Source organism: Sylvia atricapilla, chromosome 1 (genome assembly GCF_009819655.1).
Source record: "Sylvia atricapilla isolate bSylAtr1 chromosome 1, bSylAtr1.pri, whole genome shotgun sequence".
In the NCBI taxonomy this organism is placed as follows: domain Eukaryota; kingdom Metazoa; phylum Chordata; class Aves; order Passeriformes; family Sylviidae; genus Sylvia; species Sylvia atricapilla.
This window is the reverse complement of record NC_089140.1, coordinates 54,054,423-54,078,499: the sequence shown is the minus strand read 5'-3', so window position 1 is coordinate 54,078,499 and position 24,077 is coordinate 54,054,423. Positions and strand designations below refer to the sequence as shown.

Sequence of the window (24,077 nt, the reverse complement as noted above, 5' to 3'; positions counted from 1 at the left end):
CCAGCATCATTGCTGAATTGATTCTTTGCTCTTCTCTGTTGACTGGTTGTTAAGAAACAAATTATTTCACTTAGTTTTTTGAAGAGTCTTCTTTATAGCAGGACACTTAAGTTATTGAGACCTTTAAGTTCATAGCACTGCTTGCCCAGACTGAGGCCTTGTTTGCCTGCACTGGGTCATCTGCAGCTTGGAATGCCAGACTGATTGTGAGACTCAGTATGGTCCCTGACTCAGTGTAAGTCACCAAACAGGTAGTCAGTATTACAAAACTCACCTTTCGAAATTGTACTGCTACAACACTTAATGTCAAGAGTAGAGAGGGAGAAGGGACAGAAATAGTGACACAAATCCCGCTCTGATGAGTTCTACTAAAAACAGAAATAAGACCTCATTTAGAACTACATTCTAAATAGCATTTTTAAAACCTCATATTTGAGCACTCAGATTTTCCAGACAGCTATAGCTTATGATTAATGGAAGATGTAAGAAATATATGTCATTTCTGCATCACTAATGCCTGGAGGCCTGTAGCAGGATCAAACTGGTCCTGTGTGTTGTTTTTCGAAAGAAATGTTTTCATCACATTCTTTTACTTTAAAAGTGAAACAAAAATACAATGCTTACGATCCCAAAATTGGAAGAAATTGTGTGAACTATTGTGTGAGAAGGAAAAAGAACAAGGAAACATAGCTTGGATTCAGGCTTTTGAGACAGTATAAATGTTGAGAAAAATATTGTTTAAAAACTGGCTCTGCAGTGCCCTTTAAAACCAGTAAGCGTCTATTTTAATTCCCATATAAGTAGTAACTGGCTGCTGTCTGTATATATACTTAAATGTTGCTTGCTGTATAAGACCTTGTTTGCTTAATTTCAACCTAACTGAATTTTTATGGCTGTGCTATAAACCTCTCAAAAATAGTGGCTTAAATGGAAATGCTGACACAACATTAATTACACTGGCTCCAGTGTGATACTGTGATTAAAGTTTATTTATTTTGTGTGTGCGTCTGTGTGTGTGTAATTTCATTGTTGAAGAACTAATGGAAAACTAATGTGGCAATGGAGAATGTGATTCTGTGCCTGATATTTTTCAACAGCAAGAAACCGTTTAAATGCCAGTTTACAGTACCAGATAATTTAGGTTTAATTGAGGTATAGTTTAGGTATTTAAAATTTTAGAAATTTGGGAAAGTGACAAGTTTCCCACTTTAAAGCTGTTCACTGTTCTTCCAGGAGTTTTTAAATGTCTTTTTGGGTGGTGAGGCTAAATGTGTATTGCATTAGAAAATGAAGTAAATGGTTTCATTTCCTTGGTAGCATATGTTCTTTGAGATATTCTGGAGGAAAGTCTTGTCTGAAAGTATGAGGGTATGCAATCCAAAGTTAAAAGCTATTACTATTGAATATGAAGTAACAAATGCAAAAGTCTGTTCGGTAAATAGTTTGCCCAACTGTTACTTTCAGATTACAGACCTATGTGTTGCATCTAGTCAACTGAGAAATGAACTGTGCAAATTAAAGTGAGATGATGAAAAGTGAGGGAGAGAAAGATCCTGTCTCCAACCTGTTTCTTAGGACAGTGAGCTGGGAGAAGCCTTGGTTTCAGTCTGTTTCCAGCAGTTTATAATTCTCATATTAGGCAACAACTGGATAAAAACATGACATGGTCTAGAGAGCATTTTAAGCTGTTCTGTTTCCTGAAGGAGTGTTGAGAGTAATACTCTATATTGCCAAATACAGATATCTCTATTTGATGCTGTGATTTTGTGTAAACTTTGCTGCCCCTTTCAGGAAGGTGCATTCAGAGCACTTTTAGTTGGTTATTCAGCTTTGCTTGTGGATCAGTTAGACAACATCAATTTTTTCTGGATTCACACATATATGGAACTTGAAGGCTGATCAGGGAAATTGTCTAATGAGTTGTAGGTTCTGTAGAAGTGAATTGTATCCCTGGCTGGTAGTCTGCGGTGTGCCTTCCTTGACATCAGTGCCGGTGTTCTGCCTCATCTCAGGGACCAAAGTAATCATTCCCACTCTTGCCATAAATGCCTTTCCTAGAAGCTCATGGCATCCAGTCAAACTTTTTTTTTTTGGCAAGAGAATTTTTGCAGATATTGGTAATGCTAATCTGTCTGGTAGACTGACAGCTGTGAAGTTTCAAGGTAGCATGTCCTGCAACATGACATGAGAATGATAGACAAGTAATGTAGATTGAAAAGATCAGAGAGGAAAAGTGAAATCTTTGTGTGGAATGCCCTTCTTCAGTTTGCTCGGTGAGAACATTCAGCATTCATTAATCCAGTCCATGAAATTTACATTTTTTTATTTTTACTGTTTGCTTTCACTGGAAGAGAGTGCAAAGTAGGCAAATAGTTTCAAAGTGTGTGGTCTTTATGGTTTATATGTATTGCTCCGAACTACCACTGACCAAACTTCTTGGTCTTGTTCCCATTTGTTACAGTAATTAAATATTAAGTTGTTATGAAAGAATTGTGCCGTTCCCTTGAAAGAAAAAAGAATGTGACTCCTCCATGGTTCTGTGGCACAGCTGATGTTTTATTCAAACTAACGTGTAAAGGTAGAGAAATTATGTGTGAAGTTTATTCCATCTGGAAGGAATGTAATGATTCTGGATCTAAAACAAAACTGGGAATCTCCTACACTGTAGTTCATTAGGTTGGTTTGGAGAGAAAAAATCAATATATACTGCAGATACATCTGGTTGGAAGTACAAGGTAGCCTCTGCAGGTCAGTCATTCCTGAATACATCACCTTCTTATTGTAGCCTTTAATCTGCATGAAGACTAGATAATGCTTGTCCTTAAATGACCTTTACATTGAATTGAGGATTATACCATTACTACCATGGAAGTACTTCAAGCTTGTAAAGGAAGACCTGTATATGGTCGCCTAGTGCCTCACTGATCTGGAAATGAGAAAATAGAGGGAAGAGTGACATTTGGAAAGCAATCTCTTAAAAATTTTTAACTATATGTTTCAAAGCTTTGTTTGAAAATACTGGCTTGGCTTTGGTGTTATGTTTAAGACTTCACAAGAAGGTGTCTTTGAGATGATGAAAAGTGAGGCTGATCCCAGCTGGTCCCAAAGTTTCATTCAGCCTCCACATGAAACTGCTGACTCCTATGTCATCCTTGGGAGGGAGCTCAGAGGAGTGTTCTGCCATAATGCCTTTAGAGAGAGCTGCCTGTTGTGCTGACCAACATGTAACTTACAGAAATACTGCATCTAGCCTTTATACAAGGATACCATCATTCCAAAATCTTAAGCAAGCTGTTTGATGATGCCAGTTGAAGCAATCAGCCTCTTGCTCTGTAAGACCAAGAGAAGTTAGAATGCATGCAAAAATTTAAGTCGCTTATATCCTGCTTCAAAAGTCACCAATACAGTACTGACTATCCCAAAACCTGCAATTGTTCCCCTCATGATTCATTGTTGGATGCTTTTAGGAATGCTGCTATTCAAATTTATGAATCAAAAGGCAGCACTGTCTTGAAAGATACTTCAAATCCAAGGGTATCTAACATCAGGTATTCCCAATGAAAAGGGATTTTAAGTATCTCTACAGATCCTAATTGTTATTCACACTGGAATATGAGATAAGAAAACTCATAAATATGAGTAATATATCATTTTTACCATACTTGATGTAGTACAAATGTTCTGCTAAGGGGACATCTGAAAACTTTCAAATATTTCAACCAATAATAGCCATTATCAGTAAACAGGCCAATATGGTAACTGGTAATGAAAATAATCACTTTTTCAGATAATTAACATGTCCTTTTAACCTCTCCTAAATATGGAATAATCCTACAATTGGAAAGAGCCAATGCTTTGTTCTGTTGGTCTCTCCAAGTATTGTTTGGCCTCCAAAATCTGTGGAATGTACAAAATGGAGAAGAGTGGTTGATACGCAATCCACCAAGATACACACCACCAAGAAGGTGGTCCTGCTGCCATTCAGAGAGACTGTGACAAGCTGGAGAGTCAGGCCATCAAGGACGTAATGGAATTCATCAAAGGGAAGTATGAAGTCCTGCACATGATAGGAAATAATCCCATGCATCAGAACAGACTGAGGCTGACCTGCTGGAAAGGAGCTTTGCTCAAAAAGACCTGGAGGTCTTGGTGAACAAAAAATGGAACGTGAGCCAGCAATGTGTCCCTGTGACAGAAATTGTTCTGGTCTGTATTAGGAGGAAAATTGTCAACAGGTCAAAAGAGGTGATCCTTCCCTCTGCTTAGAACCTCGGAGGATGAATAACCCTTCAATCCAGTTATGGGTCCAGAATGGGGTCTAATTCTGGGGTTTTGGGACAAGGACTTGCTCATACTGAATCAAGTCCAGTGAAGGGCCAAAAAAATAATTAAGGTCTTGAAGCATCTTTCATATGAGGAGAGATATGGGACTGTTTAGCCTAAAGGGTCACAGAGAAGGCTCAAGTAGATCTTATGAATGTGTATAAATACCTGATGAAGGGGAATTGACCATTACCATACACAACTGCCAATGTTCTGGTTTTTTTTTGATTTCTGTGTTTTGGGCTCAAATACTGAAAACTGACCTGGACTTCTGATAATTTTATTGGAATTGCCATTTCTTTCGACTATTCCCTTATATTTTCAAGGTTTTTTTGTGGAATCAACATGCAAATTGAAACACATGTGAAGATGTTTGTGTATGATTGATGATTGCTATAGAACATATAGATTTAAAATCCATAAAGCAGGCAATAAATAAAAATATTAATGGTCTTTCATTATTGCCTTCAAAGCTGGCAAATTTTGAAAGGCTACTGACTTAGAGCAGTGAAAAAAAGACTTTTTTTGCCTCATTATCTCAGCAAATCTTTGCTAAGTGGAAATAACTTAGGTTAAGCTTGGCCTGCATCTTTATTCTGTAGTCTGCGTAACATATCTGGATTTGGAGAATACTTGTAAACCACATAAAACATTCCTGAAGGTGGACAAACATGCCATGTGTTTAGGGAGATCTAAGTATTTTAATATGCAAAGTATCTCAGGTATATACTCTCTAGGATCAAATTTGGAAAAATGCTGAATCTTAATAAGGTCTTGTAACATCCATTTGACAGGGTGAGGTGGTGATGCATGCACACTGGTCCTTGAGATCCGCCTTTGAACATGCATATATTGATGTCATGTTATTTTCTTGAATAACCCTCAAGTTTTTGCACCACACTAAAAAAGCTTTTAAATGCTCACAAATCTTTCTCTGTCTTTTCCATGAATAAGATGTCAAATAATTTTTTTCTTGATACTTGTTTCTTGTCTTCACCAAATGATGTGCTGTGGCTCAGGATACCTCATAGGAGTGGCGGGTTAACTTGTGATTTACTCTGAAGAATCTTATCAGAAGACCTCGTTCTTCTGAAAAAAAGAGAAGGGAAAAAGGACTTTTGCCTCGTGTGTAGTGCCTTTTATTGTGCTAATGTGAAATGATTTGATGTGATGGACAGCAGTTTATCAAAACAAAATCTCATTAAAATCTGTCTGCACTTTGCCCTTACTCTCCTTTGTATAATAATATTGGGAAGCTTTCTGTGACCAGACGGTAACCTGTGGTAACCTGTAATGTGTGTACATTTATGGGTGATGAATAAAACCATTGTCACTCTTAAATGCTGGCATCAATATTGTGCTAGTAACATTTGGAAGTTTCTGCTTTATCAGCAGCAATGACTGGCAAATAATCAGCTGTTTTGTAATGGGAAGCTTAAAATAGCAGCTGAAGACATTTGAGTTAAGTTTCATGGAAAGAGACACTGCTGCATTTATTATTATACCATTTTTGTTGTGTAAGGATGACATGATTGTTATTTTAGCTTTTTAGACATACAGTGCAATTAGGAATAATCAGTTTTCCCACACATTCCACAAAGCAACTGAAGCACACATGCAAATAACCAGGCCCTTAAATTTAGAATGACTTCCGCTGCTGCGTGGGCAGCCAGTGGGTACAGATGCAGGTTTCACAGTGGTATGCAGCTATTGTGTGATTGCAGCCTTCTTACAGAGATGTGTGTCTCAACATAAGTTCCTGATAAATGATAAACTCTCCAAGATTTGCCTGTACTACCAATATAAATTAATTTTGGAGTGCTGAGGAGGGGGATTTGGACATATGACATATATGGTAGGTTTTGTCAGCTGTAGCAAGCATCCAGACTAGAAGTTTAAAAGAATGTACAAAAGAATTCTGATTTGCGTTTATAGGAAGTAGTTGGTGGTTGCACCAATAAAAATTATACTGTGTTATATATGCATACTGATACATACAATGTTTGACCCATAATTTGTGTAACTCACATGAGGCTAGTTTTAGAACTCTTAACATCAGTAAAGAAAAATCAAGATTTGGGCAGGGTGTTCAGAAAACAGATTTTGCGTGTAAGGTAGTAAGTTTATATTGACAGTTTTAATTCATAATTATTCCCACTAAAGGCCACTTACTGAGAGGAAGAGTCTTACATATTCTTTTACCAGGCTCTGCCATTATTTTTCTAGACAGAGGTCTTTATGAACAGATTTAGCTAACAAATTTTTATGTGTTCCCATTCAAATATTTTTTTTGCATTACTTTCTCCAGTTTTTTTTCTGTGCTTACTGCTCTTCTCAATGTGAATGTGTGCTACCTTTATATTGTGTATCTTACTAAATTTTTACTGTATTGGGTCCAAGTCAGTGGTACTTTCTTGCATGCTTGGGACTAATTGTTTGCTGAATTTTATCTTTGCTTGCTGTCTTAGATTGAATTACTTAATTAAATTTATGAAAAATAATTTGCTAAACCTTATAACTAGACAATGCTATTTACCATGAAATGAAACATAGAAAGAGCAACCAGGTGATGTTTTAACTATGATGTACACTTACCTGCATTTCAGAGGACGCAATTTTAAAACTTAGGTTGTACCAGATGGTAAAACAGTCTTAGTGAACATATTTGTGTCTATATGAAAGGTCGTGAGTTGAGATAGCATATTGCTCTCTGTCAAGAAGAATAACCCACAGTAGCATGAGAAGAATTTTGATTATTGAAGTGTTTCTATCCCAGGACTTCTATCTGTGTGTTTATTTTACCAAAATTTATTGTGAAAATTCACACCTTTAAAGGAAGACATGATAGCTCATTAAAAAAAAAAAAAAAAAATTCTAAGAATGGAAGTTGAGTTTTGCTTTCTGCAAGAAAGGATTGCAAGACCTTGCCGCCATTAGTGCACCAGCCTATTACATTGGAGTCAAACAATTGGTCAAAGAATTTTTCCCAAATGTTTGCAAAAATTGGGCTGATACTATGTATGACTGAAACTGCCATTATACAGCTTTGTATAAGAGAGGTGTGGAAAAAATAGGAATTGCGTTATCCTATTTTAGAAGATGCCCTAACACAATGGTAAAAATTGAGGATGTTGCCAATTACAGATTTTCTTTTTTCCAGTGAAAATCTAAGTGAGATGGTTTAGACTGAAATGAAAAATGTTATTTCCTATCCAGTTCAATGTTGTGTTCACCATTAAATGTGCCACTCTGGCCACTGTAATGAAGTCAAAAGTAAAAATGACATCTTTAAAGCTGGAAAAGAAGTCCCATTTCCTCCATGAGCTCTATATTGAGAGCACTGACCAAGGAGGTAGCCTTATCTCCAGCTGAAGAGCTGTAAAGATGCAGTCTATCCCTTTAATTCCCATGTGAATTCCTAATTTGTAGTTACTATTGGCCATTATTTTTTGGTGTGTTTGGTCAGGATCTGTGACATCAGTGCATCTGTCTGCTCTGATTCAGGCTAAGAGAGAAATCAAATAAATACCTCCTGGCAAGTAAACATTATCATGATGATCCTTCTCAGTCCTGTGAATGTGGGACACATTAAGTTTCAGGGTGGCTCATGATATGTATTTAGCAAGTAAACTGTTAACCAAGATAACTTCTCAACTCTAGGAAAAGAATTTCAAAAAAGGCCTCATGACTTTGAGTCACTTTGATAGAATAAGAGACTGGGTCTGAATGGAAATGTTTAAGGAAGTAATAGAAACATTATTTACAAAGTTTTGCTTCAAAGGTGTGATAATATTTTACAGTTTAGTTACAGCTTATCACCTATCTTTGTTCTTCCAGGCTTTTAAGACCAAGGATGACTACATCGTGGTGGGAGCTGGAAATGATCATCAGTTTGTCACTGTGTGCAAGGTGTGTTAGGCAAGAGTACAGACATATGTAATAGTTTCCATTCTCACTAGGAAAATTAAGATGCTGATTATTCTTTGGGCTCTCATGTTTTGTTTTGTTTTTTGTATGGAAATAAGTGGTGAGTATAAATTTGAACCCTGCAGCTCTGGATGATCATCTAAGGGTCTGATATGGGGTCTGTGTTTTGACCCTGAATTCAGAACACACCAGTTCTAAAACTTGTGAGTACTGAGCCCCTTTTGAAGTCTGTGCACATCTGATCAACTAAAACAAAAAAATGAACAACCTAACAACCTTCCAGTTTTGGAATGGTGAATGTCACATAAGTCACACTGGCGCCTTCTTGAGGAAGAAATGTGACACTGTTTCTCCATAAAATACATGATAAAGTATTAACAAGGCAGCGTTAGAGGATCGTTTGTTGTTCTGCCACTTGAATCAGTACCCAAGCACATTGTCCTTTTGAGCACTTACCAGGTGCTGATCTGTGCTCACTGAGAAATTTGTGGACTTAGAAAAGAAATGTTATAAGACTCTGGGCTGATTTTGCAGTGGTGCAGAGATATGATGTTGAAGAACAATCTTTTAAAAAAATTGTTCTAAAAAAAATGTATCAACTTTCCAAATAAAAGACCCCAGTAACATGTAAGATGGGATAAGACAATTTTTGCTTATAGTATTAGACAACATTTTTAAAAATTACAGTTCTAGCTATTTTGGCCACTGTGTTTTTTCTCTAGGAACTACTTAACATAAATTAATGACACTTAGGAAACTGAGCATTTTTTCCCTCCATTTGTTAATGGAGAAATATTTGTTCATGGAGAAATATTTCACATTTCTGTGGAAGTTCACCACTAATAACTGGAATATGTGGTAAGAGGACACTGCTGTTTTGATTCTCTTTTAGTACAGTTTGGGGTATGTATCATCACCTCATTATGTGGAGGGGCTCTGTTTTCACTTACTTGAATTGGCTCTTAACCTCTTCAAAATTTGGTCAGTAGGTCTTCTTCATAAAGGTGTCTCACCTGTACAGTTGTCATTATCTTAATATGAATCAAGACTAATAGCTGAATAAGTGTCTACCTGCCACAACTCAGTTTTATCAAAGACTTATTAACTCATAAAGGAAATCTTTCCAGAGTGTCCCAGGACATAGCTGTGAAAGTCTTCTTGGTGCTTTATCATCTAAAGTGAATAATTGTGCAGTAAGTGCTTGTCATTCCGGCATCCTTGAGTAAGACAGAGCTGAAATTCCATCTCAGTAGGTTCTGCCATCCTGATATCAGCAAGCAGGCACTAAATCTTCAGACCATGCACTTTACCTGACTTTAGGGTGCAGCTGAGAGAATTATAGTGTGCCTTGTTGCTACATATTCTCTCTGTAATCATTAAGGAGTGAATGGAACCCCAGAAGATGAAGCAAGATTTTAATGGTTGGTGTTAACCCAGAATGTATAGGATAAAAATTAAGTGAGACAAACATGAGCCTTTGTCTGCAGGCTGATTTTTGGGTTTTCTTATCCTTCTAAATATATTTTGGTGTTCCTACAATTGAAAATAAGAGGCACAGAGCATGTAAAAATGATGATTTCTTACATTTCAGAGGGATTAAAAAAGCAGAAAAAATAGTTCAAGTTTTGAGTAATTGTTATTTTTTTTCTATTCACCAGTTATCACAATTGTTTCTAAAAAGAATGCTTTTTACTCTTCTCAGGATATTGTAGGTATGGATTTGGGCTGTTGCATTGCCCAGAAATGAAATTATGAGGAAGTCAGTGGAATGCTGGAATGAATACCCATTAGAGATATGCTCTGGCTAGTCAAAGGTGATTTGGAACTTAAAACACTGCAAAGAGGGGAAGCCAGTAAAGGAAAAGAACTTTATTGCAGGAAGGGCTGCAACACTCTAGTGAACTTTAGTAAATACAGAGACAACTAATTCAAACACTGGAATTGCTATTAGAAAATCTTTCTGAGCTGAGCTGGTGCTGAAAATAAAGGCTTTATGGAAGTTGTTGCCCTGAAGACACATACTCTAGAGATGTAACAGCTGGCTCAAGCTGTAAACAATTGCAAACATTCTGCTTCAACTGTGTCTTTTCAGGCAAGCAGAAAGAAAAATCTGGAATAATTCACTGTGATATTTTCAAAATCAATGACAATTAACTGTAGCTTGTTTGAGGACTTGGATAATTGTAGAAAAACTTTGTAACACTGCTGGCTGAAATGCATTTCATTGTGGTCAAGTGTTACAACAGCACATCCTGACCTGTGGCTGATTTGTTCTGTTTAGGAATACTGAGTGAGAATCTTCAGAAGACTGAAGTTCTGTGTACAGCAAGGGAGAGTGCAAACAGATTTGCTAGTGTTGCAGGACAAAACACAGAGAGTGTAAGCTCTGAGCAAGCATGTAGAACTTGAACAAGGCCTCAAATAGAGAACACCATTTTCATTACAAATGTTCACAGTGAAATAAAGAAAATAACATTGGTAACATGATGCAAAAAGATGAATGGTACATTAATGACTAACTTCTCAAGTGGTTTTTTTTGTTAGTCACAAAAAAATTGAGAAGAACATATATAGACATGAAGCTTTACACCAGATGGACATTAAGTTAAAGCTGAAATTGGTAACATTAATTAAAACAGTAGAGTGAGCAACTCCATATGATCGTTTTTCAGATAACTCATCAAATGGAGCCATAGCTTTCTGATTAATTTCTTGGTTTTTTAAGCTCACATAAGTGTTCACTATCATTTACTTTGAACAACCTGACAGGATTTTTTACAGGATTTTTTTCTAAAGCAGTGATTTTTAACTCCAAAATAGCAGTATTTAAAAAAGGAAATAATTTTAAGGGGTACAAATAATTTTGATAAACTTCCAGATAGAAAAACTTAGCTATTTTCTGATGCTAAATTTCCATAAACTACTTTATGTAAATGGAGAAGGAAAAGAAAACATGCTGTGAATTAAGTATTGATGGAAGATGCTAGATTGATGTTTTATGTTACCTTGCAAATAAAAACCTGCAGAAAAGCTTTGTATCATCGCCATTGTTCTAGCATAACTTAGAGATACCATCCTTCCATGCTTAATTTTGTCAGTACAGGTGAAAATTATGTCAAAGATGACTATCTGTTTTTAATATCTCTAAATATCTGTTGAAAGAATATCTGTTTTGCTAATGGTTTTATATCATCAACAGCTATTCGCTTGTAAAGGAAGCTGTATCCTTATTCACTCCAGTAAAGTCAGGAGTCATTTAATGATTGTGGCCTTGGTCTAAACCAGTGTCAGAGGAATTTGCAGAATGTAATGTTTGAAGCAAATATCAGTGAGATTGACACCAACTTATGTATCACTTAAATGTGGTGGTACACAGGCATATGGATTCAAGGAGCAACTGAATATGTTAACAAAAAATAAATCAATTTATGATTGCTAAATATATAGAAAACACCTTCAGCTCAGAAATGTTCTAATCAAAAGAGGACTGGAGTTTGGATGAATATTAAGAAAGTGTTGTATGTACTGGCCCTGTTCTTGAACTCTTCCAAAGCATCAGACCACAGGCAGAGATAGAATGATGGGCTATAGGAACTTCAGATTTGAGATGCTGTATTTTTTTGTAAGCCATCTTACAAATGGACCTATAAAAAAATCTAGCATGTTTAGAATGATTATAAGACTCATCGTAAGAAAAACTGAGCTTTAGTGTGTGTTAGTGAGTAAAAATACATGAAGAATATGTGACAGTCTCTTTCTTTATAAGATTCTATGCTGCCTTTCTCTGAAGCTGATGTAATTGGTGTATTTTTAGAAATCACATTTAATTATGTTTATTTATATTCTATAGAAAGTCACTGTAGAACAAGTAGGTAAATTATATTGATTTTCCACACAGCTGCTTTTTCTAATGAATACCTGTGCAAAATTCTAAGATTCATTCTGCATATATAATTTCCTTTATAGTATAATACACATTGTCTTCACATGTCGTTTAAAATTCTAATGTGGCAGTTACACATCGAAGATATATTTCTCCTTTTAGAGGCTATACCACCACTTTTCTTTATTAATTCTTTTGAAAAAAAAAAAAAAAAAAAGATAAAGAAGACCAATGGTGTTTCAATAGAAAAGTACTCTATTTCTCTATTTTTCTTTTTTTTTTTCTTTTTGACAGAGTTTACTGAAGTGGAAATAAATAATCTTAGACATATCTTTTCTTCGTCTAGCATATGAAGTACAGACATCTTTCTTATTCTGTAACATATAAGTTTATGCAGGATAACCCCACAGATCTATCCATTCCCATGTTAATAACTTACTTTTTTAGTGTTCTGTGGTAAAATTTGTCCTGGCTAATCTTGAAAGCTGTTAGCTAAGATTTGGGTTTTCAGTCTGATTTCTCTCTTTTTCCTTTACTTGTTATGAAACATTAACCAGGAGGCTTTTTACAAAAAAGGAATAATAATTAATTTTTGATTTATTTATATAAAATGATTGATAATTAGGTATTATTGGAAATCTGTGGGTTCTTTTAATCAGTAATTATTTTGTTAGCTATAAATATATATGTCTGCTGTCAAGCACATTTCTTACTTAGCTTTATTTTTTACTTAGATCCTGAATTTGCCTGAAGTTAGTAAAGATTCCAGATACAAAACTAATACACTCAGAGTCCAGAACAGAAAAGAACTTATTGATATATTATCAACCCGGTAAGTTAATTAAAAGAGAAGAGTCTACATTTAATCTGTAATGCAAATAGTGATGTATAACAAACCCTCATCATGTGAAACATTTATTTTACTCTTTTGAGATACTCTAGTTTTTATAAAAGGTATTGCAAAAGCTTTACTGATGTTAAATAGTCTGCCTTTTGCATACAGACTATAGTGTGAATTAAAGAAGCCAGATCGCAGATACAAGTTTTCAGAAACCATTTTAAACTTTTCAACATTAACTTGAATTTTAGTGAAACCAGTGCTTTCTGCTTCCCTGGGTGAATGTAGCACCTGGAAAAAGTGCTTGGAGCACCATTTGTTTTTGCTGTGGGATTTTGAATTTTTTTGGTGAGTGTTTCTGTGTCCAGGGAAGTTCCACTTGCTGCTACTTCATTACTGCTGATTCTGTATTGTGGTACTCTGTGCCACAAATTCTCCCTGGGCCATTCTTTTTAAAATCAAAAGGATATGTGTTTAATTTTCTGTTTGGGAATCATCCTAGTAAATACTTAATTTTTTTTTAAGAGAAAACTCAAAAAACCTTTTGTTTGAAAGATTAAAATAGCTTAGCTTTCTTCCTCATTCTGTTTGAGAAGTCCTTATATCTGTGGAGCACTCTTCCGTTTAATGGATAGGATGATGAATTTCTGTAATGAAAGAAAAATCTAATCTGTGTAAACCTTCACAAAGGTGTTTTTAGCAGCACCTCATACTTCTGAGGATGAGCACAAGAGGTGGTTAACAAGAAAAGTCATACTATCATGTTGACACTTGGTCAGTATTAGTCTTTGTCAGCAAATGCATAACAGTTATCACTGAGGCAATTTTACTGGGGAGGTTTAGAAGCATTAAACCAGATGTCTCACCTTTTCATTACATCCAAGAAAAAGGGTTTCAGTAGCACATCCACACCTCCCACTCTCAACCCCACATTTTTTTTTGATATTGAGAACCAGAATAATGAGCCATTAAAGAGTGTAGAGAGTTATTTTACCTCTTCTGGTTGCACTTGTGCTTTTGTCTCTGTCTTCCCTGTCTATTTTCAGATGTCCTGCCCCTGGTGAAAAAACAAAGTACCAGGTGACTTTGCATTTTTGATTAATTATGGTGCAACTGTCCTCAGTTAATTTCTGGAACTCTTCTTTACCTTCCTGTGAAAAATGGATTGTGATAGTGCTGACGAGGCCACTCTTGCTATAAGTTTTGAGCTCCTGAAAGGCCGTAAGTTGTCCTTTGACCTAGTTTTGAGCTCTTACATTCTTGATGCCTAATTTTAGTTACAAAGTTGGTTTATGTTGACTTATTACTTGGACTTCATGTAGTATGGTATTTGTCTAACGTACCCTGGTACCTTGTGAGAGGGCTATTTTGCCATCCATCGATCAGTTACTTGATAGCTTGTTGTTTCTGGTTAATTTTGGATGTTGTCATTTTCTTTCCTATGTGTGAACAAGAAGATAAAGTTCAAGGAATAGCTGTTCTTTGAATTGCCAAAATTACAATTTGTTTTTATATCTGTAGCTATTAGTTAATCAAATTACATTATTGCTCTTCTAATTGCTGCTTTATGTCTTTTTTTTTCCTCATAGTTTGTGTTCTGTTTTATTATGATTTAGGCTGAATTTCTGCATATTATGTGTGAGCATGTAAATGTATACACACTTCTGGAGTAGACATTTCTAAAGTATTCTGTTATGTCATATTATTGTGAATTCATCTGGCAATCAGTTATAAAACACAGATATAACAAACACCTTTGGTATTCTAATGGAAGTTGAATGTGTTTCCACACACATTCGATGCTAACTTTGCTTTAATTCACTAATACACAGTTTTTTGTAAAATTATATCTGGTTTATTTTTGAAGTTACGTAGTGAATTAAATGAATAGTTGCTCAGTGCTGAAAAATGTCAACCCTTGAGAAATGAAGGGAAATGACAAAATATTAATGATAGAATTTCACTGAAAAATACCTTGATTTATTCACTGATTGCTTGATTGTATTACAGCTTCCAGCACATTGCAAATATAACCCTAAGGTGCATTACTTGGACAAAAACACCTGCACATGCTTCCATTCACTCAATGTATGTGCACTGCTGTCCACCTTAAAATGAATTTGTGGTGATATGACCTGGAGCAGCTTAGAAGAAATATTCTTAGACATAGATTTTCTCAGTCTAACAAATGAAGTACAGTTGTGTGAAGTACAGTACTTTTGTTAAGATGAGCCACTCCCTTTTTTCCCAAACTTCTGCTGCCATTTTCAGTTTACACACCCTTCCTGTTTCACTAAGTCATTGGTATTTAAGCAGCATGTATAGGAGATACTTGGTACTCTCCAGTTGCTTATACATAGCACTGCTGTTGCACAATAGATATAAGCATACTTTTTTAAGCCTTTGGTGCTGTTACAATCCTTATAAACCACGGTTCCACCAGAGCCTAGAGCATGTTTCCATTGACCTATCTACTCTGTCCCCTAACCCTTATCCTTTCTGAACTGTTTCTGGAGCTATGTTTCACCTTTTCTTTTCAAGTTTTTTCTTATTTTTCAAAATGCACTACCTGCAATTAATTTCTAACTTCTAAGCATTCAGTAAGTGCAAAAAAGAGGATTCCTTACTTCATCCTCTTAAAAAAAAAAAGTTTTCCAGGCTTTGTATAGAAGTAGAAGGAGGTCCAGGCCTACTCACAGGGTCAATGACTCCCTGAAGTCTTGAACATTTAATTCATGTGTGGAGCTGAAATTTTTGAAAGCATCTGAACTCTGAATACCAAGGAGACACTTGATGGCTTTCATTTGCTAGAGTAAAAAATTGAGCAACTGAGACTCTTAGGTCACAGCTTTTTTCTAGATGTGTGCACAAAGGAAGCATTGGGACAATTGTTCAGTGTTAAGGAATGCTGGGTTTTTTAAGAAAAAGGCTCTGTCTTGGGAATTCTTGACTCAAGTGACCTCTAATTTAGACTAATAATTCTACTCACCACCTGTGGTAACCATACCAGGTTTCAAGGCAGTTAGGTAACCATGGGGATTATGCAGTACTTATAATAAATTGACCTTTAAACAGAAGACTTTTCAGATGCGTGTGAAATGGTGTATTCATCAAAGTCAGATATACTGAAGTGAGTGAGAATACAAGATAGGGATGAATGTGGCTTCAGGCATATATGTAACTTGAACAACACCTCTGAAAGGTGTGAATTGCTCCATTCATTTCAGGAAGAATTTTCTCATCCTCTTTCTTCCGACCGGAAAGAAGAGTGAAGCATTCTTGTCCTCAACTCTTTAATCCAGCTTGCTCTCTGTACATCTCAATTCCCTCCGTATGGCACAAATGAAAGGTAGAGAAGGAGAGCAAATAAGGAAGGATAAATTTACATATCCACAGAGAATGTTGAATCTCAATAAAAGTGATGGGAAGGTAAATCACTGTGGAGTGCTGTGCTGCTTCTAAGAGAGCCTGCTCTCATACTGAAGCGAGAGGAGGGATTACAGAAAACAGTTCCATCTCAAGACATGGAGTATTTTTCAGTTCCGTAGTCTATGGCGAAATGAGTAAAATGCTGCAAGGACCACTATTTCATAGGATATTCACAGGGAAGAAGGATATAGGCCTGTAGGGCATTTTGAACTTGTTTTGCTACTTGGTGGTATGTCCCTTTCCCATCTTCGGTCCTCTTTTTTCTATGCTGGTTTTTTTCCTATCCCCATCATCTTCCCTCACTTCCTACAGGCTCACTTCCCCTTCTTCATCTTATTTCCTCTTTCTCCTCCCACTACTGATGTTTGCACATCTATGCTTCAGCTAAAAAAAAAAAAAAATAAAGTTTTGGTGCCTTCTGTATCTTCCTGTCTATTTAAATTACATTTTCCCCCAATGACAAGAAAGCAGAACTCTGACCAAAGAAAATTACCTCTACCTTCCTTTCTTGTGTATGTGCCAAGAGTCAATTTAAAATGACCCTACCTGGGTGGAGGTCAGGTTCAATGGCTACCACTGAGGCCCCTGAGACTCACAGCTCATGTGAGAACTGACAGACTACAGAGCACTCTGTTTTTAAGTTTCCAGTGGAAACCTCTGGTTTGTGAGTTAGATGTACATCTAGCTCAAAAACAAAAGTTTTAATTGTTGGTCTGTTCCCCTCTACCTCCATTCCACTTTTATTTTTGCTTCCACTAGAACACAGTAATACCAGACACAATGCAGATTATGTTGTATATGTATATATATATGCATGCATATGTCAAGACACACATATGTAGAGTGCACATGAGGTTTGAGATGCATCTGTGCAAAAGCTAGTATAATACCAGTTTCAAAAGAAGCCGCTTTGGGAAAGGGGGCTTAATCTGTTGACCACCTTCTTCAAATTGCTCCAGAATGTGTATATTAATCTAATCCTACTATGCACCTCAGTAATGTAGAAACATTTTAAGACAGGGCATATTAATGTGTGCTCCAAGGTACTTTGTGAAATTAACCTGTAAATGGTGCAGAGTGTGTGGGAGTGTATGAGGGTGGGTGAAAGGTGAGTAGCAGACATGCCCTCAGCCTTTAAATTGAAGCAGTTTTGCATAAAGAACACATAAATTCAGTATGATTAGTGCTCCTGCAGCTCTAACTACATTATTGTAGACTCAGAAATGTTAGTGCTGGAAATGATTCAGAGTGGAACTTCTAATCCTAGCTCTTATGTTTTAAACCCCACATTCTTGACTGTACACTACAGCTGCAGGCTGTGTATGTAAGTGTGAGGGGAAAAGGAATGAGCAGGAAGGAAACACAGAGGAACTTGATCCTCAGTTAATAAAGTCGTTGCTAAATGGTTTCCACCTAGTAACAGAGGAGGAGGGCACCTAAAGAGGAAAGTGTATTGCAAGATGTTTAATTTGCCTGATGAGAAGCATTGTTAAATTCACACTTGTTGAGACACACCCAGTCTTTGTAAATCTCCTTCCCTATCCCAGCATTTCATTATCTAAACCAAGAGCCTTGCTGACTGAAGTCACTGTTGATAACATTACAGGAATGAGCATCTGGTTGTTTACAGCTTCAGCGAGACAGGTGTTTGAAGTTTGAAAGACAGTTGACTTCAGTGTGGCACAGCTGGTAAGGCTTATTTTCCCCAGTCACCTACCTCACCATCAGTACATAGAGGGTTGAGCTGTGTAGACATCAGCCACCAAATTGCCACATTTTGCTTTAAAATGCTTTGTTTAAAATTATTTTATGTTGACTTCTATGTATACAAATGAGAGAGATGCAAAATTTTTGGACTGAGTAAACTAATGTGTGTTTCCTGTGTTCGTTTCTTACCGTTTAATAAACTTGTAAGATTTTCTTATCCATGTGAAGTTCAAGATCCTTTCTGAAAAGAAACTTGCCGTCTCTTTTCTGATGACTTACATTTCTAACTTGAGGCTGCTGAAATCAGGGATTTTAAATGAACTTTTTGACTTGACCGTTATTAGCTCTTTAATCCCTTTGAGTTAAAAGAAAACCATCAACAAAATCAATGCAGTTTTCATCCTTCTCAATATGCTTGTGTTGATGTGTGTATACCTAGCTGATTTTTCAGTTAATTTGCACTTCTTTTGTCATAACTATTAACGTTACAGTCCTTTTTATGTACTTGAGTAAGATAGAGGAAGGTTGGAGAAAAGTAGTATGTTACTAATGTGCATAGCTTAATGTTATCTGACTATAAAAAATTATATGCTGGATTAACTACTCAGTAGACATAAGAAAGACGTTTTACAAGAGAGATGTGTTTTCCTCTGTTCTGTATGCCATTCCTCAAAAACCGTACATGGTTTTGAAGCAGCATACAAATCTTGATAGAGGAATAAGAAAGCCCATTAATCTCTGGCACAAATTTTGTGCATAAAGGTGAAAGTTTATTAATAGTTCTACAAAACCAGTAACAATATTTATAGTATGCATAAATATAAAAGAATTTTCATGGTGGATTTGTGGTACCTGCAAATCTCTGGATAGTATTTTATGTAGCTACCATTTACAATCTTCTGTACGTGATACCTTTTAGAGCAGTTGAACTATCTCTCAGCAAAACCTTTCAGTACAATCATGTTGATCTCAAATATTTTAATATTTTGTCTGTTGTGGTTTTCCCAGTGATTCACCAGTAACAGGAGAGTAGACACTAACAGAGATATTTACAGACTCTTGAGTAAATACTGTGGTATTCACTTTGAAAACACTAATTCTATATTCACTGTGGACTAAAGGATAATGATCAGTTCTTTGAATTTTCCAAACAAATATTTTCTAGGATTTCTGTTTTGTATAGTGTCTACCATAGATGCTACTGTAAGAAACTGTGCCAACACTTCTACTCATTTAACTACAATTAAAGAGGTGTTTGGTAGTGAAGAGAGAAAATATTGTAGGTATTTGGGAATGAAGAGACCGTTGATAGAATGAAATAAAACAATAACCATGATGCAGATTTGCCTTGTGCTAGAAAACACAGGAATGCTATTATGGACTTTAGCAAGAACAGAGAAGCTTTTTGTGATTGACCACATGTAAAAAGCTCTTACTAATCCTCGAGGTTGCTATTCTATCTGTATTTGGCAGCTGTCCAAATTACTTCTCTAAATTAATTGCCATAAGTTTCCTATAAAAAGTAGCAGTATTTTGCTTCAGTAGTTCTTCTAAACTTTGTGTGGAATTGGATGGATTTATCCATTAGAGAAACATGGCTGCCTTTCCACATAAGATGTAGCAAGGATTGAAGGCTTTCTAGGAAGCATAGAAAATGAAATACACACAAAGTGGATCCATTCAAGCTTTTAAAGTCTTTGTTTCATTGAAAGACAGAATATTCCTAAAAAAAGGAAGCATGTTTTACTTTAATAATTATCAGGATGAAAAACCTAGAAACACACCCAAGTACTTTTAAAATAGATGAACTCATTAAAGCCATTTCATCTAACTTGCACAAGTCAAGAAGACATTCTTTTTCTTTTTCTGTTTTACATGTAAAGATCCATTTCTTACTTTTTTTTTTTTTTTTTTTTTTAATTGGAATTTAGTAGAAAGCAGAAGGGAATATAGATCCCGCTTTTTAATAAGCAAAACTACACTTTTAGTTTATGTAAGAAAACAAGGTGTAAAACTTTTTATATTTACTTTTTGCCTTTTGGAGGTATTTTCTTATTTTGTGCTGCATTTTTTTGATGAATTTGCTGAGTGTATAGTTTAAATATAGATGTTTTTATTTAATGATGCCGGCTAGATTTACTAATTGAAGAAAAAATATATTTAATTGGATTTCTTCCAACTTCAATTATTTCAGCTTATGCCACACTTAAATATTCTTAAGATATTTTAAAGCAAGAAATGTGTTTAATGTTAAATGTTCTGGAATTGATGCCTTATTTCAATGCTGCAACTTCAGTATCTTCATGAGTGCTGTCTAATTCAGTGCAAAGGAAGCTTGGAGTACTGCTAAAAATGCAAATAAGATAGTATGGGAACTTTGACCTCTTCAGGAAGTAAGCCTCAGTTCAGGCTTTTCAGTAAATGTCCTATCAATGGGTTTGTTCTTCACTGGGATACATATCCTTCCTTTCTTGGAGGTGCTGTCAGAGAGAGCCTGAATTTGAGCTTCATACCACAAAGTAGTACAGTAGAAAGCAAATCCTTTTGAACTTCTAAAATGCTCTTAGTAATTGCAGAATGCTAAGCTACAGGCTTAAAACATTTCTGCAAATAAATCACTGGTAATCACAGGCATTTATGTAATTATATATATATATATGTAGCAGATGGAACATTTTAAAGGAAAAGGGACCCATCTGACAATACATGAAGCTGTAGTGTGAGCAGTGTTGAGCTCTCCTGCAGTCACTGAGTATCTTTGAGGTAAAGATCCTCTTGCATGTGTCATGTTTCAGAGTTTGGATGCTCTACAGTCTTGGATTCTTTTTTTTCTCCCCCTATCAGCTCAGTTTTGGAAGATGGACCATTGTTTAACCTTGTACATGTTTCAATCACATACATTTTATGTATGTATGTATATGTATAAAGAAAGTCAATAGTTTCTTTTTCTTAGCTGAAAAATATTCAAAGTAGGATATTTATAAAAAATGTAAAAACATAGGAACACATTTTTAAATGTGTTAAGAGAAAAAGGATTGGCTAGACCTTCTAAATTCCTGCTGACAGAGCTTTCATTTTCAGGAGAAAATGTTAATCTTCTACTTCTTGGAAGTTTTTGCTGCTAGTCGTCTCTTGTTATTTTGGAGTGTCCAGCATGTTGTTAATGGATACTTAGCAACCTAAACATCAACCCTTCACTTTACTTAGAGGTTATGGTATTTATTTTGTTGGAACCCTGGAGGCTGAAAATTTCAGGCTTTCTGTGTTAAAAGGTGCTGACCCTCAAGCAAGCACATTTGACTTGAGACCTTAGAACAGGCTCTCAAGATTGAGTGATAGCATGGGGGTTGTGGGTGTGTAGTCTGAATACTACTGTGTGATCTCAGGGTGAAAAACTTAGATTTAAGATTTTGGTATATAGTAATACATGTGAGTTAAGATGGAGGATTTTGGGCATTGTCTAAGTCCTTCTTAACGTTCTTCATGGGTTTGGGTGGTTTTCTGTAACTGAGTGAAAAAGGTCCACATTGTGGTCCTTGGGTGGTCATTATTGGGTCAAAAACATAAATAGTATAGGTGTCACCTCATTATTGGGTAATTATCACTTAAATAACCTTGCAGTTAGAAACACTTCATTTTACCTCGTTTCTCTAACTTGCTAGTTAGAGCTCACAGCTTATGAGTCTGTATATAGATAAACATCCAAGTAAATGTGTAAATGTGTAAATAAACATCCAAGTCAAAACTTGAAACCTACTTTTCCCATGTATTATTCATCCCGACCTTGGCAAGGAAAAAAGGAAGCCAGAACCTTCACATTATTTGTCTAAGTATTATCACAAACTGTGTTTAATTGGGGAAATATTACATACAGATTGGTAAGAAAAAAATTAAATTGAAGTTTGCACAGCTGACATCAGAGATAAAAAGTAACATTTTTTATCTATGCTTTATCTTTTATCAGCTTTTGAAACAGTGTTTCTCCCTTAATGATGTACAGCAGATGTTTCAATATATAAAACAGTTGCATGAGCAAAATAGTTGCACACCGTTTCTCTCAAAATCTGAATATTAGACCTTTATTGGCAGTGGTTGGTTTTTGTTTTAAACTTTTTGCTTAACAATATTCCCTCAAAAGTCTCTCTTTTACACAAATAAATGTTAAATTTATTTATGTAAAAGCTATTGTACATCAGAGTTAGATACAGAGTTTCAATTTTAAGAGGAAATGCTGTGTCTGTCCCTTGAGGATTATAGACAATCTCTTCTTTTCTACAAAATTGCGTTGTTTGGTGTTTTTCTGTTAGTAAGGAAAAACCTAAGCACAAACGAAAATTGTAGAAATTCATATAGAATCATGGAAATTTTGCTTAATGTATATACAGGCTCTGCAACGTACATATACTACTCCACTATATATTGAGTCAGTCACAATGGTGTAACTGAAGAAGAATATATGTCTTGAAAATTATTCAGATTTACCACAACATTGGGAACTAGTCTACTGGTTATGCAGATATTGATTATAGACACTCCCGTTGAAATTACTTCATTTCCAGGCTATCTTTTTAAATGCAAAAGTTTTGATTATTTAGACTCAGGAAGATATTTATAAACTCTTTCTTAAAAAGAAGTGCAGGAACATGACATTGCAGGACTTAATTACTAACTTTATTACTTACTTAATTGCTACTTTATTACTAACAGATCAATTTAATGTGATACATACATTGAGAATTACAATAATTTCCTACTGATGGTCTTCAGCACCATGGTTATGAAGTTGAGTCCAAGATTCCTCTTGCAGTTGTTCTGTCTTGTTAGAAATGAGAGAGTAGAATTTGAAGTGTCAAAAAGTAGAAGCTAAAAAAAAAGCTTTCCATTTATAACAAGGGATTTAGTGGTCCATGAAATATGAAGCATCTCTATTGCTTGCAGGGAACAGCATAGTTTTATATAAACAGCATATGTAACTGAAGTAAAACAGTTTTTCATGTGAGTCATATTTACATTGTGCAGTAGTTTGAGACCCAATCCTTAATAATAGAAGGCTATGAATAGCAAGAATATACAGATTATGAGAATTGTTGTTGAGTGGAGAGTACTGAAGGGAAATACAAATTGAATTTTAAACTAAAATAATAGTTTCTTAATAGCTGCAATCACTGAGGAAGGAAGGTTATCTGCTTCTCTAGAATTACTTTTTCCCCAGTTTCCTGCAATGTACCTGGTTCTAGGTATGGTTGCAACAGGGTACTAAATTGGATAGACCAACAATTGGATGGGTCCAACAGCAGCACTATCTTTTTGGCTGACTACATCTTTACCATGAAATCACTTTAATATTCAATATATGTATAATTAGACTGTGCAGTATTCTTATATGTTTTATTTAGAAGCTATTCTGCCTTATGCTTAATTTCTTCATTTTATAATATATATATATATAATATATTTTGCAGTTTTAAGGCCTTTTATTTTGATTTTTTTTTTGATTGCTGCTTCCATTTCTTCTAGAATTGTTCATTGACTTCAGGAATAAAGCTTCTGGCTCTGAAAAAGTGCCATCCATATTTTGTGCTAGAAGTAAAGCTGGATGTTGCTGTCATTGTTCCAAATTACCCTTAAGGAACAGCAAACTGGTAGCTATAGAATACCAGTAACTGAGTGTTCCTTTTAAAGGTTTCTATTAATTTCATTTCTGTCAGGTCTTTAAATCACATCTAATTTCTTTTTGTGGTTGGGTATATCATGAAGTCAGTCTTTGATTTCTAATACGCTGGTAGATCTCTGTGGTATTTATCTGCCTGAAATTTAAAATACTATTTCCAATTAAGTTCACCTTTTATTCAGGATCCCAGATAACTGCAGAAAATACCATCTCTCAGTGACTGGTATTGTTTCAACAGTGTGTTTTCTTTATGTATGCAACTTTACTAGGCAGATGAGGAATGAAAATCTAACAAAATG

General features: G+C 35.5%; 1 protein-coding gene across 4 annotated transcripts in view; it reads left to right on the top strand.

Moving 5' to 3' along the window:
* The window catches only part of SUGCT (succinyl-CoA:glutarate-CoA transferase), a 315,880-nt gene that overhangs the window by 109,866 nt on the left and 181,937 nt on the right, over nucleotides 1–24,077 (top strand). For all 4 annotated transcript variants that reach the window (XM_066323055.1, XM_066323063.1, XM_066323071.1 and 1 more), the window contains exons 10-11: nucleotides 8,161–8,232; nucleotides 12,868–12,965. In XM_066323055.1, coding sequence (XP_066179152.1) covers nucleotides 8,161–8,232; nucleotides 12,868–12,965 — 170 coding nt within the window. The remainder of the gene's footprint in view (nucleotides 1–8,160; nucleotides 8,233–12,867; nucleotides 12,966–24,077) is intronic.